This window comes from Rhinolophus sinicus, linkage group LG11, assembly GCF_036562045.2.
Source record: "Rhinolophus sinicus isolate RSC01 linkage group LG11, ASM3656204v1, whole genome shotgun sequence".
NCBI classification, from domain to species: Eukaryota; Metazoa; Chordata; class Mammalia; order Chiroptera; family Rhinolophidae; genus Rhinolophus; species Rhinolophus sinicus.
Window position 1 is genome coordinate 71,178,396 of NC_133760.1, and position 27,208 is coordinate 71,205,603.

General features: G+C 36.9%; 1 protein-coding gene across 2 annotated transcripts in view; it reads left to right on the forward strand.

The window, feature by feature from the left end:
• The window catches only part of SLC13A1 (solute carrier family 13 member 1), a 259,980-nt gene that overhangs the window by 201,661 nt on the left and 31,111 nt on the right, over positions 1–27,208 (forward strand). For both annotated transcript variants that reach the window (XM_019750080.2, XM_074315658.1), the window contains 5 exons: positions 1,790–1,926; positions 4,132–4,319; positions 4,928–4,985; positions 5,067–5,115; positions 23,981–24,132. In XM_019750080.2, the coding sequence (XP_019605639.2) occupies positions 1,790–1,926; positions 4,132–4,319; positions 4,928–4,985; positions 5,067–5,115; positions 23,981–24,132 (584 nt within the window). The remainder of the gene's footprint in view (positions 1–1,789; positions 1,927–4,131; positions 4,320–4,927; positions 4,986–5,066; positions 5,116–23,980; positions 24,133–27,208) is intronic.

The window sequence follows — 27,208 nt, forward strand, 5'->3', positions numbered from 1 at the left end:
GCTCCTCTTCTGTAGCAGGACTGTGCTAGACGCCAAATATGCAATGGCTAGCAAAACAGATTCCTGGTCTACAGAGAATGTGTAATGTAGAGAGGACATGTAACAAGCAGGTAAACAAACAGTATTTACACAATGTGATATGCTAGGAAGAAAACAAACAGGGCTCTGCAATACAGAAAAATGTTTAGAAAAACTTGATATTTGAGAATCGAAAAGGTGTGAAGAGGGAAAAACCATCATGCCTATATTCCCTGCTCATATAACACTTTCAGTGCAAGATAGAGACCTACTCAATGTTAGCGTAATTCATAAATGAAATAATAAGAAAATTGATATAATTATTTACTTCCTGTTATACAATTATGACAAAATGTAAAGGGATAAATATGAACTTTGAAAAGCATGATAAGTTAACTTTTCATAAAAAAATAAAGAAGTCTATTTTTCCACTTTGATCCAATGGCAGTTTTCAATTTTGACTTTTTTGGAAAGCAAGTCAAGCTTCATAAGCTATATTAAAAATGCAGATGCAGTTTAAGATGGCAGAGTCACCATGGAAACAGATTTCCCTGTTCCTTCATGGTTTCATAATGTTAGAATCATTTTGCTCCAACTCTTCCTTCCTTCCACTAGACATTACTTGATTTTTTTAAAGGGGTGTTTCCTCTTGTAATCCTTTTCTTTCAGCATAACCTCGTGATTCGGTTTAGCCAAGCATTTCCTAAAGTCAGAGCTCTTGAGTATCACTCTCATAAGGTCCTCCACCTAAAAATTTAAAAAATAAGGTTTCTGTGATTAGATAAAGTTGAAAAATATGCAGTATGTGGAATCCCACTCGTTGAGAGCGCAATGCATGTTAGTATTTAAAGGTTTTGAGAAGGCCTGCAGGATAGAAAATTCTCGTATTTCAGTTTGCTGTTTTCTAAACTTATTTGACCACAAAAGTCTTTTTTTGTTGTTGTTGAGAAAAACATGTACCCGACATACTTCAGAGCATTTTTTTTTTAATTAAAGTTTATTGGGGTGACAATTGTTAGTAAAGTTACATAGATTTCAGGTGTACAATTCTGTAATACATCATCCATATCTCACATTTGTGTTCACCACCCAGAGTCAGTTCTCCTTCCATCACCATATATTTGACCCCATTTATCCTTTTCTACAACCGCTCTCCTCCCTTACCCTCTGGTAACCACTAAACTACTGTCTTTGTTAAACAGTCCTGCAAATGTTTGCCCTAATTGTACACTACTCATCTCTGAATGGTATTAGCTAAAAATGGCTCAAAATGTTGGTGCCATTCAAGGGTATTTATTTTATAATAAATAATTTTGAAGGTCAAACCATTTAAAACATGAAGAGGTGACTGTGCTTATGGCATACTGAGTGGTAATGAAGATATGGGCCCTGAGTTGGAAGCCCAATTCAGGACTTTCCAAGATCACAGTCATTGCCAATCTACCCTAGGAGCATAAACCGATCAACCCCAGTTTACAGATGGAGAAATTAAGGCATAGAAGGACTTCCCTGATTTACTCGGCTATTTAAAAACCTGGTCTCCTCGGTACTCTTTTTGTCTGTATATTTTCCTTTAACACTGAGTATAGAGTATCTTTGAATACAGAGTATATTTAAATTTGTATTCAAACACATCTACCTTTCTCTCAACAAAATAGAAAGGTTATGTAGTTGAAGGTCAAAGCTAAGAGCAGTGAAATAACATCTTTCTTGTATGATGCTATGTTTCCCCTGCCCAGGTAAATAATCGTGGGTTTAATTGTGATTTTAGGTGGCATCCGCTTATTTCAAGGACTTTCACCTCTTGCTCATTGGAGTCATCTGTTTGGCAACATCAATAGAGAAATGGAACTTGCACAAAAGGATCGCTCTGCGAATGGTGATGATGGTCGGTGTGAACCCAGCGTGGTAAGTGCTGTGTTTACTCTTCCAGGTTCACATTCTGAACATACTATTTTTGTGCAGAGTAAAATAACCAAACAAGTAATGCATATCCAGGCAATCATTTGTATTGCAGTATAATTCATGACTTTTTTTTTTTCTCTGAAAATATGAAAGTGATATAAAGTAGACTTGAATTGTAGGAGTAACAAAAACAAAACAAAACAAAACAAAGAAAACAACTTTCCTTTCACTGCAAGTCTAATTACAGGGAGATTGGAATAAGTGCACACTACTCTCGCACCTTTTCTGCACCGTAGGAGTCAAAGCTGAGAGAAGCCTTGAACCTCAACAGACATGAATGATAGACTTCAGAGTAGATTTCAGTCCTGGCTTGTTTATTTGTGTGATTACACATTCAACACTTGTTCAAGCGCACCCTTAATCTAACAGGGAGGATGCGAAGAACCGAAGACAGAGGCATTAACTGACAAAAATACAAATGAGTGCAAAAAAAATCCCAAGGTGGACATTTTTCTTTTGAAATAAACAGTTGCAAAGTGAAATAAATAAATAAGAAACGTCATCCATAGACTGTGAAACAACTCATTTGACTGATTTTTCCCCACTGAAGTGAATTTTTTCCCATTCAGTTAATTGGGTATTTTAGTTTTAATTCCAGTTCTTAAGAACATAGATGTAACCTAAAAAAAACTTCCCAGGGTCATAATCATTTGCATAATGGAATTACGCTTTAAAGCCTTAGGGGGTTCTTCCCTTCTCATCTTTCTTTGAAAATAAGAAAATTTTATTCAATTCTGTTGCATAATTCATTCTAGGGTATAATCACATCTGTGTTTGTCATTTATGGGGCAAATTGGTTGGTTGTGTACAAAAAAATTACTCAGATGAGACAAATTTTTTAAAATATGTGTTACTTAGAAATTGTATGGCATACATGTATTAAGGGCATTTCACTCTTCAAGAATGAAGTGGCGTTCCATGCCTCTTGGGTGCTATAGAAATGTGTCTCTTTTCCTTGGTCACCTGGCTCACTGACAGCAGGGCATGGGGTAGCTGCCCAGTGGAGCAAGGGTCCTCGCCGTGATGCCACTAAATAGCTTTTCAATTTAAGGCATTTTCACCACACAGAAACATTATCTGAGTCCAACCTTCTTTTACTGGAAGACTTTGTGTCTTGTCAATGTCTTATGTTAAAAACATGTCTAGTTTTCTTTTGATTAAGAATCATTTCTTGTTTAAGTAGCATTTCTTGTCTAAAACTTTTCTTTCGTTTTACACGTAGAACATATTCACCTTATCTGAAGTTGAAACCTAGAGTGAGAAGTTTTTCTTGTGGATCTACTTTAAAAGGGAGTCAGAGGACTTCATAAATGGCTCTATCTGGAAAGATGTGCTCCTAAATGATTTTCGGGGACTTACTACTCAAAATAGATCATGTTTTCTCCCCAAGTGTGATTTTGAAAGCTTATAGGTATGGTTTAAAATCCTATAGTTTTAGGTATGTTATTTTCAAGGGAGAAGAACTGCTCTCTTTATGATGTAAGAGAAGAAAATGTGGTGTCCAGGTCTTGACAACAGGTGGGACGGTCAGATTCAGGAGAGTATAAATAATAGAATCCACAGAAAATTCTGAAACCTCATTTTACCTAGTGATTTTAACCATTGCCTCCACCCATCATATATTAAACCAGAGGAGTGAAGGGGAAAAGGCAGATTCATAAAAATGAATCTCTCTCCCTGCCCTCGTGCCTCCTTGGCAACATGCTAATGAACAGAGATATAACCAAAAGATGAAAGAAAGAATAAGGGGTCAGAAATGCAAAAGTTGATCTCAGCTCATCTTACTAGTATTTGAAGGTAGGTGTCATCTGTAAAAGGCATTCAAATAGTGGTGTAATACTATAAGCTGTTACACCATCTACCGACTCGCAGCTGGGTTGTTACGTTTAATCATTACTCTGTTTTGGGTGAGAAGAGTTTTAGGGTTTCCAGGGGGAGATCAATCCTGTAAAAACACTCTTCCACGTGCCACTTTGATTCATAGCTGTCTGTGACTGTCCTCCGAGTTCGTCATCTGTGAGGAACCTTAACCTTCAATGTTTGGGGGAAAATGAATTCCCAACCCACAGACAGCATCCTTTACAGCTCAGTAACGCAGAGGTAGTGGCGCTGGGAGCACGACTCACACTAAAAGCCCTCTCATTTCAGGCTGACCCTGGGGTTCATGAGCAGTACCGCCTTCTTATCCATGTGGCTTAGCAACACCTCCACTGCTGCCATGGTGATGCCCATCGTGGAGGCTGTGGCCCAGCAGCTCATCAATGCTGAAGCGGAGGTCGAGGCCACGCAGATGACCTGTTTCAGTGGATCAATCAATCACGGACTGGAAATAGATGGTATCACGTGTTGATATGGCCACAGAGGGGCTAGTTATACCAGCAATAGGCACAAACTTAAGGATTCTGGGTTATAGTTTGAACTAACTGTCCATGCGCGCATGAGGTGCATTTAACCTTCCTCTTTCTGTATTTCCCCTATTTATACAAGGGAATTACATTGCCCCAATATTTACCTTAAATTAACGATTGACTTTACAGTCTCTATCAAAAGAGGGAGAATGCTTTTTCTGTCCTGCGGTCAGTCTGATGGAACTCCTTCCATGTCTTTCTCAGCAGACCGCCAGGTTACTCTCTCATACTGAAATGATTTTCTTGTGTAATATTGGGAATCTTTAATTCCTATATTCTATTGGGAAGCAGCATCTCATTTTACTGTGGTTATTTCTGCCTTTGATAAACTGCTCTGATGCAGTGAAAAAATGTTGAGGGATATTTGTGTTTATAAAATACTTCATAAATGTTATGCCCATGCAAGTGAATTGCTTATTTTCAGTTTCTAGTAATGCTTCCATCACACACACACACACACACACACACACACACACACACACACACACTGATAACCCTTCATTTAATTTATTTTTCTTTTACTTAATGTTTTGCAGAATGTGTCAATGAACATGAAAGAAACGAGAAGGAAGAGAAAACAAAACCAGTTCCTGGGTAAAGAATATGGACATTTTGATTAGGATTTTCCAAATTCCATTTTAATAATATTATAAACTGGATCCATTTATTTTTCAGACAGAGTAATGATGCAGGGAAAATTCCAAGCAAGATAGAGTTGGAAAAGGTACGTTAAATTTGATTCTTTCTAAATAATTATACATGAGATTATATTAGATCTGTGGTTAGATATGTATACATTTTAAAAACTCTTACTTGCTTCCTTGTCTGTAAATTACTTTGCTTGCCTGAGTCAAACCACCGTTTGATAAGTCTTCATGGATAGACTGAAATCAACATGCCCAGAAGAAACATCTTAGGCTCTGAAAATTAGCATCAATATTTTTTCATTTTACTAGGTTCTTGGTTATGGCATTTAGCATATGCAGTTTAAAGAAATATCATTGCAGTCTCAGAATAGTTTCGTTTTTTTTGTTAAGTCTTGCTGTCCTGACAGCCTGATCTTCCTTAGAAACATCCTCATTTCTTCCAGGTTATTAACCTAAAACAACTCCTACTCAGGTAATAACAATCCAGTTGTCTTCAGTGTCTCCATGGCCATTAAAAAATTCAATGCAGAATTTATGAGTTGCTACTGTCAAATACACATGGAAGAGTGGTTGTAGCCATTCTAGTTATTAAAGGAAGGAAGGAGGCTTTTGCAAACTAGCCCATGGAATTTATTTCCCCAGAATAAATCAATATAAAGATACCATACCAGGTTGTATTGGGAGCAATATATCTCAAGACCACAGAAAAGTAATCCAGCATAGAAATGGTCCTAAGGTAACCATGCCATCAGGAATATTGGAGTGGGGCATATGTTTCTTCCTCAGGCTATAATGCATTAGCATGCAACTCAATAGGAAAAAGAAAACCCTCTCATTATTTACAGAACCCGTCAAGGAAAGAGCAATTTCTATGTCAAGAGAAAACAAATACAAAGATACTGTATGTTTTAAACCATTAGTTACAGTCTATGTTAAGGGGTTTAAAGATGAGGATTGAATATATATTTGTGAAAACATTGTCATCTTTAGGGATAGAGGTCATTCTTTTAAAACAGGTAAGTTACAGAATACATTACAAATGGGTTTTTAACACTGTAATGAAAATTGGAAAGCCTAAGCAGAAAGAATATACTTGCACTCGGTAACTTTCTGCAGTCATGTTTAGAAACCGAGTTTTCTGGCATGATGCTTAAATGTTGGGTCGAGTCCCTTAAAATTGATACGACAGCCAACACTGCCCTGGGCATTATGGGAAGGTCTACTGATGAAACAACCTGCTCCTTACTACAGGCAGCTCAGAGTCTGATGGGGAAGATGGACTTGAAAAAAATAAGTACGACATAAATACCACAACAAAGGCATCCACAGAGGCCGAGTCTTCCAGAAGCCAGAGCACCCAGCCCAGGCTGGGCATTCTGCGGGAGAGGAGGGGCTGTGAGGTGAAGAGATGTGAGTCTAGAAGGAAGGTGGTGGCACGTGCAGTCAGGGTGCAGACTCCTTGGTGCGGGGATCATGTCTACTTTGTTCACCATTTAATCCCCTGGCACACCCCATTGCCTGAGACACAGGAGGTATTCAGTAGATATTTATCTTTATTCATGAATGAATGAGTGAAAAGGGAAGAAGTGTTGTGTCCAGAGAATACAATGACGTCGGGGACCCAAATATGTGGAGAACAGGGCTTTTTCAGGAAACATCTCCAGCACAGGCGCTAAGGATGTGTTGTTGTGTTAAGTGACATGTGTGCATAGGTTGGGCCAAGTTCAAATCAGTTGTTCATGCAGAGATTTAGTTTGTGTTCAGGGAAACGGAGAGCTTTGAACCTTGGGCAACATGGGAAGTTCTGCTCTTTGGGCAGCTTACTGTGCCAACATTATGACAGACAAAGAGTATGGACCTAAGTGGACTCTGATTAGTCAGACTTTGGGGACAGAAAGAGCAGGACAGAAGATGCCTCCACTACAGTAAACTGGGTAAAGGTAGATTGTGGTGCCACTGATTGAAATGGGGAACCCAGAGGGAGGAATGAGTTTGAAATGGACAAAGGAAGATAATTTGGGTGCATTTTAGGCAATAACGATCGAGATCTGAGTTCAGGAGAGGAGAGCAAGACCTTTGAACCGTGATTCTGTGGACTTTCTAGAACCCCATGCATAAAAATTCAGATTTATATAAAGGAAGAATTAAGGGATAACTTTTTGTTCTACAAAATTGTTCTTTATGAGAGATGGCACGAATGAATTATTTTACAGGTTGCACATTTAGGATATGTTTTGATTTTTAACAATTGTAAATCTCTTCTCAGGAGTAAACAAATTGCTTGGCTTGTGTTATGATTATAATAGATTACACCTGTTCTTTGCCAGGTTTTTACACTAGCTAATTTAATACTAAATGATTATGTAGAAAAATCGGTATTTCATCTAGCTGTAAATGAAAGGAATATTTACATTCATAATGTTTTGGTCTCCTGCTTTCTTCTTGAAGTAGATGGAACATTCTATTGAATTGAAATAAATCCTGTGTGGTTTGGCTGTGAATTTGAACTACAAGTCAAAAAACACCCAAGTATTACAACCTTTGAGTGGAAATGGTTTCAAATACATTTCAGAAAAAGAGAGGAAAAGTGAAGGGCTTATATTTTTGGTAATTTGCATCACTTTACCATCTTCCTACTAAAAACATAGGTTTGATTTCTAGTGAAAATTGCTACAGTTCTATACATTTGAATCACCATTTTCTTAGTAAAACATTAAGGATTTTTCCTAAATTTAATTTAAATCTCTTGACTAATAAATTAAATCATTCCAAGATGATCAATCAGCTTACTTCATCTTTTAGAATTTTATGCTTAATTTTCAAAAATTATACAGTATATTTCTCTCTAAAGGTGATCACACACAATGACTTACATAAAGTTTAGTGTGTAGTAAGCAGAAAGTTCCCATTAGTAGAAGAAAATTAAGAATCACTACCAAACAAGTTCTAAATTTAGTGATTTTAATAATATTGATTAAAAGATATACATTTAACGTTTGCTCAAATATTACCTTCTCTATGAGGCATACGCTGGCCACCATTTTCATTGCACCAAGATCTCCTTCCTCCTACCCCCCAAACTTGCCCTACTTTTCTCAAAGTATATATTACCTTCCTAGAAACTACATACCTTACTTAATTTTTATTTCTTTTGTTTGTTCTCTGTTTTCTCCACTGAAATTTAATATTTACGGGGACAGGAATTTTTGTCCATTTGTTTATTTGTATCTCAAATATCTAGAACAGTTAACTGCCATAGAGAAAGCATTTAGTAAATATTTGCTGCACGAATGACTAAATTCAGTAATATTTTTCTCAAAGTTACAATTAAAACTTTGAGAAAATCTAAAATCTAAATCTCAATGTAAGATTAAAACAACTTATTCTGTACATAAACTATAGCAATGGAAACAAACTGATAAAGGTTGAAAGATAAAACTATGGATTAGATTAATATCACCTTTTCCATCTTTATCGAGATATAATTGACACATAACATTGTGTAAATTTAAGGTGTGCCATGTGGTAATTTGATACACTTACATATTATAAAATGATTATCACCATAGTGTTAGTTTAACACCTCCACCATGTTACGTAATTACTTCTATGTGAGTGTGTGAGTGTGTGTGTGTGTAAAACAATTAAGATCTCGCTTTAAAACTTTCAAGTATGTAAATATTATTATATTGTTGTATGTTAGATCCCAAGAATTTACTTGTCTTGTAATTGGAAGATTGTACCCTTTGATCAACAGGTCCCCAGTTCCCCTCTCTCAGACCCTGGTAACCACCATTTTCCTCTCTGTGTCTATGAGTTTGGCTTTTTCAGAGTCCACATATAAATGATACAATGCAGTATTTGTCTTTCTTTGTCTGGCTCTGTCTGGTTCACTTAATATAATGCTATTGTAATGATAGCCATTCTGACAGGTGTGAGGTGATATCGCACTGTGGTTTTAATTTGCATTTACCTGAGGGTAAGTGACATCAAACACCTATTCATGTACCTGTTGAGTCTTTGTATATTTTCTTTGTAAAAATGCATGTTCAGTTCCTCTGCCCATTTTAAAGTTGCATTTAAATTGCGTAGGTTTGGTTATTTATTTATTTATCTATCTACCTATCTATTTATTTATTTATTTTATTTAGCTATTGAGGTATATTCCTTCTTTACATATTTTGAATATTAACCCCTTTTCAGATATGTGATTTGCAAGTATTTTCTCCCATTCCTCAGGTTGCCTTGTCATTTTCTTGACTATTTCTTCTGCTGTGCAGATGCTTTTTAGTTTAGTCCCACTTATTAGTTTTTGTGTTTGTGCTTGTGCTTTTGGTGTCAAAAAATCCCTGCCAAGACCAATGTAAAGGAGCTTTTTCCCTATGTTTTCTCCTAGGAGTTTTATGGTTTCAGTTCTTATGTTTAAGTCTGTAATGTATTTCAAGTTAATTTTTGTGAGTGTGGTGCACTAAGGGTCCAATTTCATTCTTCTGCATATGATTATCCAGTTTTCCCAATACCACAAAGGCTATCCTTTCCCTATTGAGTCCTCTTGGCTCCCTTGGCAAATATTAGTTGACCATGTATGTGAAAGTCTATTTCTGGGCTCTCAATTCTGTTTCATTGATTTTGGTGCGTATTTTTATGCCAGTGCCAAACTGTTTTGATTACTGTAGCTTGGTAGTATAGTTTGAAATCAGGAAGTGTGATACCTCCAGCTTTGTTCCTTCTCGGGATTGCTTTGACTCTTAGGGGAGATAAATTTTATTTTTTGATGGAAAGAAAATAAGGGTTTGGAACTAAAATTTATTAGCCCTAAAATTCTTATTAATAGAAATGCAAAGTTCTGATATGGATAATAACGATAATAATTTTGTCATTGCTACTGCTGCTGCTGCTGGTGGTGATAATAATTGTGTGTTGGTTCTGAAGATGATGAATATTCAGTAGTTCCTCAGATTTCAGGAGCTGATTAAGGAGTACACATCTAAGAGTCAGATTCTTATGTGGCATACCTAGAAAAGAGATGTTTCCACCATTCACAAAGTTTCCTTCTCACTATGGACCAAAGGCCAGACATTAGTAGAGCTCTCCACTGGTGCCCAAAATCAAAGGGGTGGGTAAATACTTAGCCTGTAAATCCTGCATTACTCCAAAAGCAGCTGAAATATTTTCAGAGAAGAAAAATCACAAGAAAGGAAGATGCAAAAGGACACTGACTGTTCATGGGGGCTTATATTTGTCAGGTTTCAGTGGGGAAACTGGAGATCAATCATCACTCATTATTTCCATGAGAAATGAGTTCCAGGTATCCAAAAATTAATTTTTACATATCAGAAGAAGAATAAAATTGCTAGATTTTCCCCTTTCTTACAAGCACTAGCACTATTCAAAGACATACCCCAGATTTTTCCACTAGCTCAATTTCTAAACTTTCAGTCATCTCGACTGAAAGGAATCAGAAAATCACTATGCTTTTAATAAAAGGTCTGAGATCATTGTTTTCCATTCATCCTATATAATTTATAGTTCACCAAAGGGAAAAGTTCAAAGGGAAAATTTCCTTTAGCAAATTGAATCTTGCTTTTTTTTTGGGGGGGTGGGGGTGGGTGGAAATCCTTATTATTGAGAATCAAATCCTGTGAGATAGCACCCTTAAATGTTTTTTAAGAATTCAAAAAACCATATAACAGTAATAAGCATGGTTCATAATATCAGAGACAAAGGGCATTAGTTCTTCTAAGTAAAGCAATATCAATTCTAGACTGTCTGGCCCCTAGGTCAAATATGAAAAGGGTACTTTAGATCACACCAGGTAGGTGCTACAAACAAAACCTGGGTCCCTTGATTACTCTTCCCTTCTAGACTGGGTGAAATTGTGTGGCAAAGCCAAGTGTTGATGCTACTCATTCCTCACCTAACACAGCCTAGGTGTCTCCTTTTACTCATCCCACCAAATCCTGTGGTTTATAGAGAGGTGATGAGAGAGAGAGAGAGAGAGAGAGAGAGAGAGAGAGAGAGAGAGAGAGAGACAGAGAGAGAGACAGAGAGACAGAGACAGAGACAGAGAGGCAGTGACAGATGTGTTCATTGGCTGGATGGTGGTAACCTTTTCATAATGTATATGTGTGTCAGATCACTATGAGGTACACTTTAAATATCTTACAATTTTATTTCTCAATTATACCTGAATGAAGTTGGAAAAAAACGTATGGGATATTTAACATGTACGTCATGGTGGTTTGATGTATCTCTTCATGATGAAAGGATACCCCCAATATAGTTGATTGGTACATAGATCACCTCATATATTTATTGCTTATTTATATTTTTGGTGAAAAATTTGACTTCTACTCTCTTGGCAGTTTTCAATTGTGAAATGCAGTGTTGTCATGTTTTGCATTTGATCCTCTGTCCTTATTCATCTTATAGCTGAAAGTTTGTACTCTTTACTTGGTCTTTTTTCACTTGGCAGTTTTCTGTGCCTCTAGGAGTACAAGATGAAGTTGAACTTTAAAAAGAAATCATAACTATTCTATTCACCAATCCAATTTATGAGCACTCGTCCCATTCAACTGAGAATTCAGAAGCCTCATTTTCAGTGGTACTGTATCAGAAGAAATAGTTAAATTTCTCACATATAATGGAAATCCAGTATGTTCCACGAACAGTCTAGACTAGAGTGAAGGTAAATGCCTGGATATAGACAAGCAGATAAAAACCTAATCCATTGGAAATTCTGCCAGGTGTATTTCCTGAAAGAGTAAAGCAACGGGTGGCAACAGTTGGTGAGGTGAATTCACTTCTGAATTTTTAACATTCATTTTTTAAAAAAGGGATCATAGCAGCAACCTGTAAACATGACCTCACAACAGATTTCAATTTTTATTATAATCAAAACCCTCACGCCCCTGATGCCTATAATTAGCTATATTTCCACAAACATTTCGTTAAAGAAATGATTGACTGTTGATATCTTTTCTCCCATGTATCTTTCATTTTTGAATCACCAAAATGTAGTTCTTCACATTTTGTGTTATTGAAATACTATCTAGCACATAGCATAAGCTCAGCCATGTTGGAACCATCTGTACTTTCCTCTAACTATATAGTAAACCTCCCACTTTATGTAATGTATTCTAATACTGTATTTTCTTTCTTAAAATTCTCAGCAATGTTTTTCTATGCATCTTCCAATGGTATTTCCTATCAAAGAAAAATACATTTACACAAATTGTTTTTTATGCATTTTGATTATGAAATATTTTACACATATACATATTTATAAAATGTAATGGAAAAATGTAAAGAAAAATAAAATGAATATAATGAGCTATACCATATATAAATAGAACATAACAATTTCCAGAAATCTCCATGAGCCCTTCTCAGATTCCATCTCCTTTCCTCACACAATTGCATCCATCCTCTTATCGAGATTGCCATAGTCCAGAATTTTGTGCTAATCGTTCTCCTGTCTTCTTTTCAGTGTTACTACTTGTATTAGTTACTTCTTCACGACAACAAAGACCCAGAATAGCAATAGTTTTAACAAGACAGAAATAGGCTGGTGTGGTAGCTCCATAATCATGACGACCCTGACTTTCTAGCCCTGCTCTGGCATCCTGTCTGTTAGATCAAGTTTGCTAGTTGTGCTTTACAAATAATCTGTGATTTAACCAATTATTTTCTGCTTACCCCACTAATTAATGAAACTGTTTTGTTAAAATCTCCATTGTGGTGTGTGGATATGTCTATTTCTTCTGATAGTTCTGTCAGTTTGGGTTTCAATATATTTTTAGATTATTTACATAATGTCTTTTCCAGTTTGGAATGTTTACATATTACTGATTAATTAACACTTTGACCATTTTGCCGTGGCCTTCTCAATCTATACGAATGTTTTTTGGGTCTTACAGTTTATTTGTCTGATGATAGTGTAGCTATGCCAGCTTTTTTAGGATAATTTTTTACCTGGCATTTCTTCTATCCCTTCACTTTCAATATTTCTATGTCCTTGTATTAATATTTAGATGGATCTCTTGTAAAAAGCATATTGCTGGCTTTTGCAGTTTTATCTAGGTTGAAATTTTTTGCCTGAGAAATATGATTCACTTGAACTTTAAGCAACTTTATAAACTTCGAATTTCTAATGCCAGATTTCTATTTTTTCCAAATATTCTTTCCTTCAATTTTTCCTCATTGGTTACTTTAAAAATGTGTGTGTGTGTGTGTGTGTGTGTGTGTGTGTGTGTGTGTGTGTTAAATCTGTGTATTGATCTGTGCCAACAATTGAGAATTCTCAGCCATTATTTCCTCTGGGTCTCCAGTTTAACACATGTTAAACTTTCTCACTCTGTCTTCCATGCTTCTTAACATCTTTTAAAATTTTTCTTCTCTGTGTCTTGCTGGATGACACTATGCATAATAACTGCAGATCTATCTTCCAGTTCATTAATTCTCCCTTCAACTCTGTCTATTTTGTTGTTTAACCCATCCACTGAGTTTTTAAATTCAGTTATTTAAATTTTAATTTCTATAAATTTGTCTCTTTTTAAGATTTGCTTGGTAATTTTTGTATTCTTCTTCTCCTTACTCATATTCTCCATCCCTTCTCTAATTTTGTTAATCATGAGTAAGTTTACTTATACTCTGTGTCTAACTCTAGTATCTGAAGTCCTGTGGTGCTCTCTCTCTTAGGCCTGTTTTTGTTTTCTGCTGATTCTCACTTTTGTTGCCTTATTTTCTTGCATGTTTTATGCTTTTAAATATTGAAATGCTAATTTCCCTTGAAGTTTCTATGGGAATTCCTCAAGTCCTGAGTTGCAGGCGCGTGGAAGAGCTTGAATTATATTATTGTTTTTATTTTAATACACACACCAATTAAGCTTTAAAAATGCTCATGGTTAGGAGTTTTCAGGATACATTATGTTTTCCCTAAGCCAGCATGATATTTCCTTGCTGTCTACTTTTACAAAGGATACGGTCTTTATGAGTGTTTTCCTGTACAATTCCCCACACAGAGTGAGCCTTATCTGCCATCTCCAGCTCTCCCTGCAAAAGGACAAACTGAAATCATTAGGTCAAAAAGTTGTCTATTCACTTACTTAAGATTCCACTTTCATTTAAATGAGGTCAAGGCAGTTTGGTGATACATTTAAAAAGGTGCTTCAAGATATTTTAAATAGCATTTCATTTAACAGAGAATCTGATTTGTCATGCAGCTAGATAGAGAAATCTGCTATATTATGTATATATTATTCCAGTCACTTTTACCACTATAAAAAAATCAAGATTTTTCCTAATAGCATGTACATTTTTGCTTTTTGCTTTTCACTAAGCAATTGCAAAGGAAGCTTCTAAATATTTAGCAATTAGAATAATAACATTTAATAAAATAATCCTGGATTTAATTGATTTTCAACATTACTGAAAAAGTAGAATTTGTATGAAGAGTCCTCAGGTCTTGAGTGTTACATTTTAAATATCTCTCTATTCATTGTACTATTATTACATAAACTAATATCCTGATTTACAATGTGCAACATAATTCTTTATTAACTACAGTAGATATAAATCATATTTCAAGGAGTTTTCTTGGTAACTTCAATTTTGTTACCCACTTCTCTGAGTTGTTCAGGTTATAACTGATCAGAGCTCAGGTCTTCATAAGGAGATCATATTAGGAGTAGGAGGAGACTCTCCTCTTACATTTTCTTGCTGTTTGCTTATATATTATCTTCATTCTGAAGATTTTTTTACATAAATCATTTTCTGTAGTAATAATTGAAAGCCATATGCACATTATGGGAGGACTGGTTTAATTAAAACGAGAAAGCATAATCTATCATCCACTTAACCAAACACTTGTAAACTCAGTATGCTGAGAGCAAACACAGGGCCCCCCTGTGAATCACTCTGCGCACTATGGAGCTTTTATCTCCCCTCCCCTTTAACCTACATCAGCTACCGGTGTAGGGACCAGGGAGGCACCAAGGTCCATCTGTGCAATAATTATTTGTTAATATTCATTTACTTTTTAATGTAAAAAGAGGTAGATTGCATCTTCAAATATGATGCCAGGTTGAATAGGCCCATTCGCCTTCCCTCTGTTCTACATCCCCATTTAAACAAGAGCAGATAAACCTTTTAAGACGTAAGTCAAAAATATATAAATGTCAAGAGAGAAGATGACAACATAATTGTTTTGGAAGCTAGGAAGTAAAAGAATGGGTGGGAAATGACTCAGTTATCTCACAAAAGTGGAATCTTACATCAGCACTGAGGAAAGACAATAAACAATCCAATTTACATAGCAGCCCTCAATGTTTTTAAAATGTTGAAAAGTGGGGTTAAGTAAAAAATTGCTTATGAAAGAGTTCAATTCCCAAATTTCTTCCTCAACTCCACATGGATGCAACCGCTGCTCCTCTATGAAACAGAACTGTAATGTTTAAGCATGATGAAGTATGTGGTAAAAAGATCTAGGCACAGTTCAGGGATGGGGGAGAGTTTGTCAATGAAAGTAGGGGTACTGAGTGAATTTATATGCTGACCAATGAGAACCCTCACTTCCACCCCACTGGCTCCAGGAGTCAGGCCCATACCCCCCACTTGTCAGCAGGCAGGAGATGAGGAGGCGCTTCCTTACAGGATGCTTGAGAACAAGAGAGAAGATTGAAAACACATAGCCTTGGGTTTTCTCACAAAAAGGCCGAGTCACGTGATACCGCAGTGAAGCCCACAGTCAACAGGTCCCAAGGCGCTGTGTACAGAACTTCCAACCAGCTTTTCACTGACTTAGGTAAGCAAACAACTCAATCCCTGGATATCTGGAGAAAGCCTCAGGCATGAAAGAGAGAATCCCAAACAAAGAAACAGGAAACAGAAACTTGCAGGAAACAGGCTGTTGCAAGGAGATGAAAACACAAGAAAACAAACTATCAATCTATTCAGAAAGGTAAACAAAGAAATGGCATTCGTGAACTATGAATGACATTCTATAAAAGAGGAACAAGACAAAATATACAATATATAAGTAAAATGTAAAATAATGCATAGAATATAAGATCTAAAATATAAAGGGAAACATTGGTAGAAAAATAGGACTAAACAAGAAAATAATAAGAGTTTCTGAAAAAGAATAGGAAAAACCAAGAAGATTACATAAAAAATTCAAGAAAATTTCCATAATGGAAGAATATGATTTTTATGACTAAAAGGCCCACTGTGTACCAGTTCAAGAGATGAAACAGACCCACATAGGAAAGAACATTGAGATTTCAGAATACTGTGGGTGAAGAAAAGACCCTAAAAGTTTCCAGAAAGGGGAAAAACAGATTCCTTAAAAAGGATGAAAAATGCAAATGGCTAAAGACTTCTTTATATAAGCACTGGAAACTCAGAACACAATTGGGAAAACAATGCCCTCAAAATTCTGAGTAACATTTATTTCCAATCTAGAAATCAATATCCAGTTAAACTATCAATGAAGTGAGCAGACAGACTAATGTCTAGGTAATTTGTTGCAGGTCTAGAGGGGGAAAAAAAGGAATAGTTTTAGGACAGGCAGGAAGGCTCTGGAAGAGATGTCTCCAATTAGTAGACTATTTTATGTCGATTAGGTATCCTATCATTGGATGGTTCTGAGAAAAGATTTAAACAACTGCAGAATATTTGGGGCTGATTTAGGGATATGTACTTAGGAAACCTAGTAAGTAAGGATGTGAGGGGAGTGAAAAACAGAAAAAGTAATATGTATCCTATTGCTCAGCTGTTGATAGTTCTCTAGGCAACATTCTGAACACTAAAGTCGAAGCAAAATTATGATGCAGCCATAATGGGAGGATGATGGAGACATGGAAAGTATGAGTGTGTTCAGTGGAGGAGGCTGTGAAAGAAAGCTGCATTCTCTTCATCTAACATAGTGCAAATTTAATTGTAATGCCTACAACTGAGAAAGCCAGAGATGGTATAATATAATATTAAGGTGAGTGCAAATAAATATCCAAAATGAGCTAGAAGATTGTAAACTGGCTGTCTTTGCAAGTAAAAATGATTAGTAGGAACTAACGTTTTATGCAATTAGCCTTGCATAATTTTTTAAATATAAATAGAAACCCTAATGTTTTCATACCACACTCACCTAAATGAAGTAGTTTCTACAGCGCTGTGAAGAACACTAGTTAAATCCATTTTGATTCACCTATGCGCTTTTAGCACCTGAGGTTGGAAATGAGTGACATGCCCCTGGAATCTGCAATCACGGCCACCAGGTGGCAATAGTGAGTTATATCTGGACCTGCAAAATTTCTGTTCTGAAATGTCCTTTGAGCACCACTCGTGTGACGCTGCCATGGGATCCTGAATTTGGTCATGTCCTGGAAAAAAATTTCTTTCTATCACTTAGGAGAATCAGTGGAAGACATATTCACAAAATCTCAAATGTCGTATGTTTGTGTGAAATACGAATGTATGACGTAATTGGGGATTGGATAAAACCACGCTATGTTACAATTGCTGTGGTGAAAGTAATATGAAATGTAATTAAACGTAACACCTTAGCTGTAGGTTTAAAAATTCACCATAAGCAAAAAGTATTTTGGAAGGCAGGATGAGACACAAGGGAAATCATTGAGAGGGAATTCATATGCAGATTCTGGTTTCAGTTCTGCTGTGGCCAGCTATGTCACAAGTGAGACTCATTTTGCTGTTCTGAAAAACTAGGTCTTTATATCAGATAATCTCTACATGTCTGTCTGCTCTTAGGCTATGATTCTTCTACAAATTCAAAAAAGTTTTTATGATTGTGGAAGATATAAAAAGTATGAAGAAGGTAGCAGATAGCCCAATAATCCCATTGTTAATATTGTCACATATTTCATTTCAGTCTTGCTTCTGGCACATAGACGTAACGTGGATATGTTTTTCGTGTTTTTTGTTTTGTTTTGTTTTTAAATCACACCATTCTGCATGTTGAATTTCATCATGAAACCTGCAAAGCAAGCAGACTCCCATTCACCACATAAGCATGGCAATGACCTTTGGTTACCATCACAGGAGATTTCCTGCGGCCACTTCAGCCCTGACAGTCTTCAGCCTCACCCTTCTGGGTGCTTTGTTCCTCCTCCTTTCTTTACTTCGGAATTCTTTGTTTTTCTCTCCCAAACTCTTAGGAGAAAATATCACACACACACACACACACACACACACACACCCCAAATTCCTCCTCCACTTATGGAGAAATGTAGTGATTATTTTGTTGTCCTAATATCTGCAAACACATGTGCTCAGGGCCAGGGTCTTACTTTCTACCCCAAATGATTTACTCCAAGCCCCTCTTCAGCTCGGGTCAAACCATTGGTCTCAGATTCAAACTACTGTGGGGCAGAAGAATCTGCTGAAAACCCTCCCCCACTCTTGTTTGTAGGTTCTGTACCCATGCTTGGCGCGTCTCTGGCTTTCTTAACAGCTCTATTTCTCGGTCCATTGCCCTTTGCTACTGGCCCTCTGGTCCTCATTCTTTACCCTTTATTACAGTACCATTTCTTCGATTACTTCAGCCCAGCAATCACATGCCCTAAGCAAAAATAACAATAGAGCTGGCTGCATGAGTCTCGTGTTTACTGGCAAGATAACCAAAGTGGTAGACCCCATCCCACCTCCCAAACACCTCCACTTAACCATGTGTTATATTAATGTTGCAATTTACTACAGAATTCCAATTTACCTTGAATTTTTAATATGTTTCTAAATTGTGATGTTTGTCTGTGATGTTTGCATAAATATCACCTTCTGTGCAGTAGCATGAGTGTATGTTTTAAAGATCTTTATTTAAGAAAAAGTGGAAAATCTTTATATAAGAAAAGGAGTAAAGCATGGAAAATATATTAATGTTTTCCTATTTTTATTTTATATCTTCCAATGCATTTTAATCACTGTTATGTATATACATGTGTACATATTTGCCACTAATAAACTTTTACATAAAATTCAATTTTTTCTCTATATTTTTGAAAGTTTTAATGTGACAATGAGAAATTATATACACATGGCATCTTTAAGTTTTCATTCTTATTCTCAACTTACTAATATCCAAATTATACACCACATTCTGGTTTGCATTTGAAATCTCTCCTATAGTAAAATAATTAATATTTAAGCCTCCAAATTTCACTTATAAGAATTTGTAAATTTACCATTTATTTTTGAAAATTTTAATGGAAACTTTTATCATATGAAATACAAATCATTTCCATGTAGGAAATATAAGGCAAAGGAGACATTTGTAAATTAATTTATTTTGGTAAAGAGTAGATATCCCTGGGGGCTATAACCTTTAGTTTAATTGGAAAGTAAAAGGCAAATTACAGTCCAGTGCACCTGACCCTGTCGTGTTAAATGCCATTCCCACAGCCATGATGGCCTTTAGTGAGTAGAAATCTATTTCTATCATGATTTCTCAAAAAGATCTTTCGATGTCATTGTCACAGACCGCGTGTTTAATTGTATGGCACAGGGCAATCCTTGTGTGTATTTCTTATATACATCTAGATGTTCTTTTAAAAGCGGAGGTGTGTAGAACAGGTCTGAAATAGGCAAGAATTGATGTGAGGATACCCAGAAGGCTATACAGTAACCCAAGTCAGAGATGATGTCATTTTAGACCAACGCGATAATGGGGATGGAAAAAAACGAAGAGAGGCCAGACATATTTAAACAGACAAAATTAAGAGGACTTGGTAGGGTGAGGAAGAGAATGATTTCAAGGAGGACAAGCAAAGTGGCTGAGGGTATGAGCTCCGTGTGGTTTCATAATCTAAGTCTGTCATTCCCGGCTCTGTGACCTTGGGCAAATCACTGACCCTCGAAGTCTCATGGCTTCATGTGTAAAATGGGATCATAACAGTACTAACCTCATTGTGTTGTATAAACAACATGAATTAAACCATTTATTTGATTTTTAACTTAAAATGGTGTTTATTACATACAAGCACACTGTAAGTGTTTGCAACTATGGTGGTGGTACTGTTATTACCTTACATCATTGATCCTAAAAACTGAGGCTTGAGGAAGGAAATAAGTTTGGCTTTGAACATGTGGGAATTGGAGTTTTATTTAAGACATGCAAATTATGTTGAACTGACAATTCAATATACAGGTCTAAAAAGAGAAACCTGGGCTGAAGACAGGAATATGGTGATGTGGTATATTTATATTCATTAAAACAATGAAAATGTATGAGATTTCCTAAGGAGAAATGTTATTGTGAGAAAGGTTAAGTGCCTATGACAGACTTTCAAGAAATTCTAGTTTTAAAGAAGGATAAAGGAAAATAAACTGGCAAGGGAGAGCGAGGAACAGGCAGAAGTGTAGAAGAAAACCAGAAGACTGAGCTATCATGGGAGCCCAAGGAAGTGTTTCCAGCAGGAAGGAGTGATCAGCTGTTTTGGGTGCTGCTGAGAGGTCTACAAAGTTGAGGCTGGAAAGTATCTATTGAGTTTAGTAATACGGAAGCTATTGAGAATCATAGCAAATACATTTGGGGTGGATTGAGGAGACAGAAACCAGATTGAAGTGGCTAAAGAAATGGAGTCAGAATGTACACAAGTCTTGAGTAGTTTGGCTGTGAAAATGGAGGTGAGTTAGGGCAGTTGTTAAATTGAGAGGAGGATTAAGAAGATTTTTTTTCTCTCTTTTGTAAAGATGACTTGAAAATGATTAAATGTTGGTGGGAAAATTCCAGGAAAGCCTATATTGCATAAGGCTTCGAATAAGACCTGAGGGATTGGGGTCCAGAAATAAGTTGGAGGAAAGACATTTACTCTTTTATGTATGAAAAGGAAGAGAAGGCAGGGCAGATGCAAGTAGGTTTCTACGTTTGACAGTGAGACCTTTGTCTGCTGGCTTCTATTTTCCCTGTGGAGTAGGACGTAAAGCTACCTGTGAAGAGGGAGAGAGGGCATTGAAAAGGTGGTGTAAAGAGAATAGGGAAAGTTTTAAATGTTCTTGTGGAGACAGGTAGAGCAGTTTGGTCAGAGAAACATAGTTGGGTAGAGAGGCTGCAAGGACTCAGCAGTTGAAGTTTGTGGTCATGAATGCAGGAAACCCAATCTCCTGTACTTTGTGTATAATTCTCTCCAACAATACTTGGCTGCTCAGGGGGCAGACAGGACACAGAGAAAGTAAATGGTTGGATTCATCCAAAGTTGAAATTTTGTTAAATAACTACCGTTCAAACAGAGACAAGAAAGAGAGTTTAGGGTTTTGTTAAGATAGTTATTGATGGCGGTGATGGTTTCAAGGGTGTATCGTTATCCCCAAACTCATCACATTGTATGTCTTATATATGTAGAGCTTTTTCCATGTCAATCATACCTTAGTAAAGTGGCTCAAAAAATAAATGCGCCCCCCCAATAAAGTTATTGCATTAGTTTACCATGGAATCTAAGCTGGATAAGAAAGGAAGTGAATAAAGGAGAGGACCAATCTACTGGGAGTAATTAGATGCTTCGGTGACCTAGACTATCCAGCAGAGAGAAAGGACAGTAGGGACAGACGTGCTGCAACAGCAAAGTTAGAAAAAGCAGCTGTGGTAGAGGAGTGGACTTCTTCGTTAATAGGGTGGTAAGATGAGATGCTTTCTACACCTGAGAAACGGTAATATCAAGCACACACTTTATACCCATATTGCACTGACACAGGACTTGCAAAGGAAATGAATGAAAATCAGTTTCGACTCTTTGTGTTGAAAATGAGAAGGCTGAGAGATAGTCTACCTCTGGACCGAGTTGAAATATTTACCCCAACCCCCTCTAACCTGTACCAACAAGGGAGAGGAGCATCTCACCTGCCTCATGACAATGAGATAGAGAAACCACCACTTGTAGAACTTGAGAATCTGTTTTCTAGACCAATGGACTAGTGTTTGACACACACTAGAAAAATCTGAAAGTCACTCTCTTTACCTAATGGACTTTTAGCTGCACTTTCACTGCCAACAGGGAAGAGGTGCCTGTTTGCCATGGACTAAATGTAAGGAACATGTGGGAGGAGGACTATTTTGTGTCATTAGAAAAGCAGCTTTCCCGACCAGGGCTTCTTGATGGGGCAGGTTGACCTCGGCATGAAGGGTGTGGGGGACTCTCATGAGCAGAAACCACAAGTGTGTCCTAAGCAACCAAGTGGAAGAGATGTTTTACCTAGCTAGAAGGAGCAGGCTTCTACTGTTGTTGTTTGGGTGACAGAAATTAATAATCTGTAAAAGCACCCACCAGATGGAGTCATCTCGAATACTCATCAGGTCTAAAGGGATTCATGTCACGTCTTAATTTTACCAGTCAAGTAAGACTCTCCTAACTGTTACCAATCATGTCCTGATCCTGTTTGTCCCCAGCCACAATTGTTAGTTAGAAACAAACTAACAATTGGAATTGGAGCTGGGAGAGAGGAAAAGCCAAGCCCACAAACTCCTTCCAGCTATGGGCTTTTAGCAGGCCGGATATAGGGGAGAAGGTTTAACTTTAAAGTTGGGATTTGTGCTATTAAGTGGAGGACTGCTCATTTCAACTGCAGAAATGAAGTTGCTTTTTTACTAAACATGATTGAAAGAGTATTTATTAAATGAAGTGACCAGGAAATTTATAGATTCTGCCCCAGATTTCACCCCAGGGACAGCAAGAATCAGACCGACCGAGGGTTTATATGGACCATGGGTGAGAGAAGGCATGAAACTGCTTTTGTCTTTCACCCTAGGAAGTCCTATTCTTAAACAAAACACATTTGAAATAGTGCTTTTCAAGGTGGAGTCGTTTGAGGATATGCTGCTACCCAGGGCGGAACTATAGGAGAGGGTGACTGATAGAGCAGAGTTGAAGCTCTCTGGAAATGAGGTAAAATCATCTGTGAGGCCAGTATATTTGAAGGGTTATTCATAAACATGTTATAATTATCCAGATGCTGACAGGATTTGGAGGGTGGAGGAATGTTGTGTGCCAGAGGCAAATGTCATCTTAAGTGACAGCAGTGGGTGACCAGGAGGTCAGAATATCTTATTCACAAGAATAGGGAGAGAAAGAGATACCCAAATTACATGAGCCTTCAAGAACAATGGATTTATTTTTATGATAGTAGAGGACTCATGTTCTAGAAGAGATAGTGAGAATTAAGGAGGACACTGACTCCCTCGTCCTAGGCTGAAATATATGGGGTAGAGAACATTCAATTTCAGAAGTGGTATCTTCTAGGTGGCCATTAATTATGGCACGAAAGTAGGGAAACCCTCCAAAAAGAGGTTGAGACACTTACTGACCATGCACTACCAGTTCAGCAGAAAAACAGTAGAAAGATTTGGGAGTGATGATGAGAAGGGAAGGAAGGAGGGAAGAGTTGGTTCAGGAATAAGAAAGGAAGCATGAGAAAGTGAATGAAACTACGTTTATAAAATATTCCAGTGGTTTCAAGTTAAATATTTTTATTGTTACATTTCTATTGACGGAAAGATAAAGGCTGTACTATCAGCCTGCCATAACAAAATATCATAGACTAGCTGGATTAAAGAGCAGGAATTTAGTTCTCACAGTTCTGGAAACTGGAAATCCCAGACCAGATTGCAGCAGGATGGTGAGGACTCTCTCCTTGGGTTGCAGATGGCCACCTTCTCTCTGTGACCTCACATGGCAGAGAGAGAGGGGTCAAGCTCAGTGCTGCCTCCTACTATAAGAGCACAAATCCCATTAGACCAGGATCTCATCATCCTGATCTCCTCTAACTCTAATTACCCCCCAAAGGCCCTCCCTCCAAATACCATCACATTGGGGGTTAAAACTTCAACATATGAAATTTGGGGGACACAGTTGTTCAGTCCATACCAGGTGTTATTTATTATTGTTTGTTGTGACCACAAATAGAACTGTTCTCATAGTACATTTTCTTGTTGGACAGAACACAGTCACAGGAATCAAATACCGAACAAAGAGGGACCACATGATGTGTAAACTTTTGAGTTTGTGCATTACTTACTCTTCTACCATTGGTGGGCTGACAACAATCACTGGTACCTCCACCAACTTGATCTTCACTGAGCATTTCAATATGTAAGTAATATTGGGCTAGTGATTTAATAAATGGATAACACGCCACTTACAAGAATTATTCTTATTTGATTCAGAGACTCCAAGGGCAGAGATATTATATTGAATTAACTCTCCTTTATTCCCCATCAGGACATTTATAGGTCGAGAGACCTTCCATTCTATGGCGAGTTAAATATATAAGACACAGTAACTTAACAGGTGCCTACAGATTCCCCAGGTCAGTTCAGAAGAGATAATTCCTCAAACAGGGACGATATTTTTCATTACCAATAATACTGCAAATGGCGGTTAGAGGAAATGTAAAGGTATTATTCTCATGGGACAATTTATATAGGGTTTGGGAACTGGCATTTGAACTTAAATTATGAATGCCAAAAACAGAGGTACTAATTACAGAAGGCTTTGGAATTCAAAAAGGACAGATATATGATCCTAGATATATGTTTGGAACTGTGATATCAATCCATTGCATAAAATGGGGAATCTGTGGATATAGTCAGAGCACTTGGGTTAAAAATTCCACAATATTCAGTCACTTACTTTGTGAATTTGAACCAAAAAAGCTACATTACTCTCCAAGACTTAATTTTTTTCATATCTAATATAGTCAACGATCATATGATTATTGTGAGAATTAAATGAGACAAAGTATGTAAACATACTTGGCATTTTGTAAAAACTATTGAAACACTAGTTTGAAGGTCCGTGCTTTTATGTGAGAGCTCAAACTAATTGTACACCCACGGTATATTTTCAGATACTGATAGGACAAATAATTGTCAGAGTTCCAGGAAGGCGGGCAGTACTGAGATGCCCTGAAACAGGATTTAGGTCCTTATTACAGAAAAAATAAGTTTCAGAGTCAGGAAGGCTACACTCTAAGAAACAGATTCACAGACTCCATGAACTGTTTAAAATTATTTGCAAAATGTTGTGCATGCATAGCTTTTCCGAGAATTCCAAGACTCAAAAATGTCACTCTGTTTTCTGGAAAGAAATGAGAACTTGCATATAAAGAACATTGATGTAGTAGTTTAGGAACAATATAACAGAGGCCTCCATGTATGCTAATTGTTTCTGTGCGTCTACATTCGTCATGGACACTCAACAGCCAACTTAGAAAGGAACCTTTGGAAGACATTTGGTTTACAAGTGGGAGGCATCTGACATTCACAGTGCCAGGGAGGATTTATCCAATGTATCCCCTAATTCAAGACAGGAGATGTACTTGATCCCTTTCTGAAAGTAGATTTGTACTCTTTCTCATGAATTCCCCAAAGAAATAGATTCCACATCTTAGTCCTTTCTGTAAATCTGTTTTTCTAAACTTGAGACCAAATTGTTACGGTTTTATCTTTGTTGATGTGAGAGAACTGCTGGTTTACACCATTTCCATGAAATTACATGATGTCGTCAAAGGAATCCATGTTGAGTTTGCCCTTGGTCTTTGTTTTCCTTCACAGTGTACCAACCAAATTTTCTTTCTTTTAGTTATTTGTTCTCTTTACTCTTTGAATGCATTCATCCATTTGCAGTGACAGATTGACAGCACTTTAAGCAAAATGTTTCAATAACTGTTTTCCCTAAATGTATAACCTAATTCTCCCAGTCATGGGAATTAAGACAAAATATTTTTTAGATTTAGAAAATGCTTAAAATGTATTTTACACTTAGTGATTTTGTTCTTCAAAAGTTTGTTTTCACTTAGGAATTGTATTCCGACTTAAAAAATACCTCCAAGTATCTCCTCTTGAGTGAAAATACTAGTAGAAAGGGGAAAATAAACTGTGACAAAATATGGTTGATACTATTAAACACTCTAGATTGTTAGTAAACTTTTAGTTAAATATTAGCCCTAAAAAATACAACATCATCCCAAGGCAACAATGGAATAAATTGCACTCAATTTCATTGGAAAAAGTTTCACAAGGTTAAAACAGAGAAGAAAAAAAAAAAGATTTATTGTTGTCCAAGTGTTTGGAGCTGGAGAGAAATTGCCCTTTATTTCCAAACCCACTACAATAATCTCACCTTTTCCTCTTGACACTGCTTGCCATCTTTTTGAGCAATACCCATGATTATTTTGTACAAATTCATTTTGGGTCTCACCCAGCTTTAAAGGATAGAGAAGCCTATAAAAGTCAATGATTTCCTACTATTGACATTTAGAGAAAGGCACCAACTTACAAATAAACTAAGGGAGGAAGAGTTTGGGTAACTCATTTTGAAGCCTTATCTATCATCTATTACATATTTATATATATATGTATCTATGTGTATATATGTTATGTATGTATATGTATGTATATATATACATTATACATATATATACATATACATATATACATATACATATATATATATATATATATATATATATATATATATATATATGTATATGTATATGTCATTTGTTCTCTTTTTTACACAAAGAAAATGAGAACAAAGAATTCTGGGAAAGCTAAATTTTATTCCATGCAAATAAAAAGAGACCTTCACTCATTCACTCAGTCAATCAACAAACACTTGTTGAGGACACACATGTTCAAGGCACTGTTTGGAATTCTTTTGGAGAACTAAAGAAAATAAAACCTACCAGGAAGAAGATTCCATCTAGTTGTCTAGACAAACATACACATAAGAAAACAGACGCCGAAGCCGAGGCTCAGAGGTGCAGTGATGAGTCCTGGTGCCTCTTCCACGCTGCAGCCTCACGGCCTCACAGGCCACGTGTGAGGAGGCTGTGTTGGCAACATTCTAATCCAGATTGCTCTCTCCCCGATCCTTACCCACCCTTCCCCTGATATACTCTGCCATGCATCCCCCAGTCTCCTCCTTTCCTGACACAAGTTTTAATCAATACCACCCTGGATTCTTCTCTGTCTTGTTCTTAAAAAACACCTGCTGATTTCTTTCTCTACTTGTGTAGATGCCGTATCATTTGAAACTCCGTTCAGTTACTCCTAAGCTGCCATCCCCATCTTCCCATCTCCTCCTCTCATAAACGATGTTCACATTTCTATAAACCTGTCCACACACACACACAAGCACCACCTCTGAGGACTGCAAGCTTGTA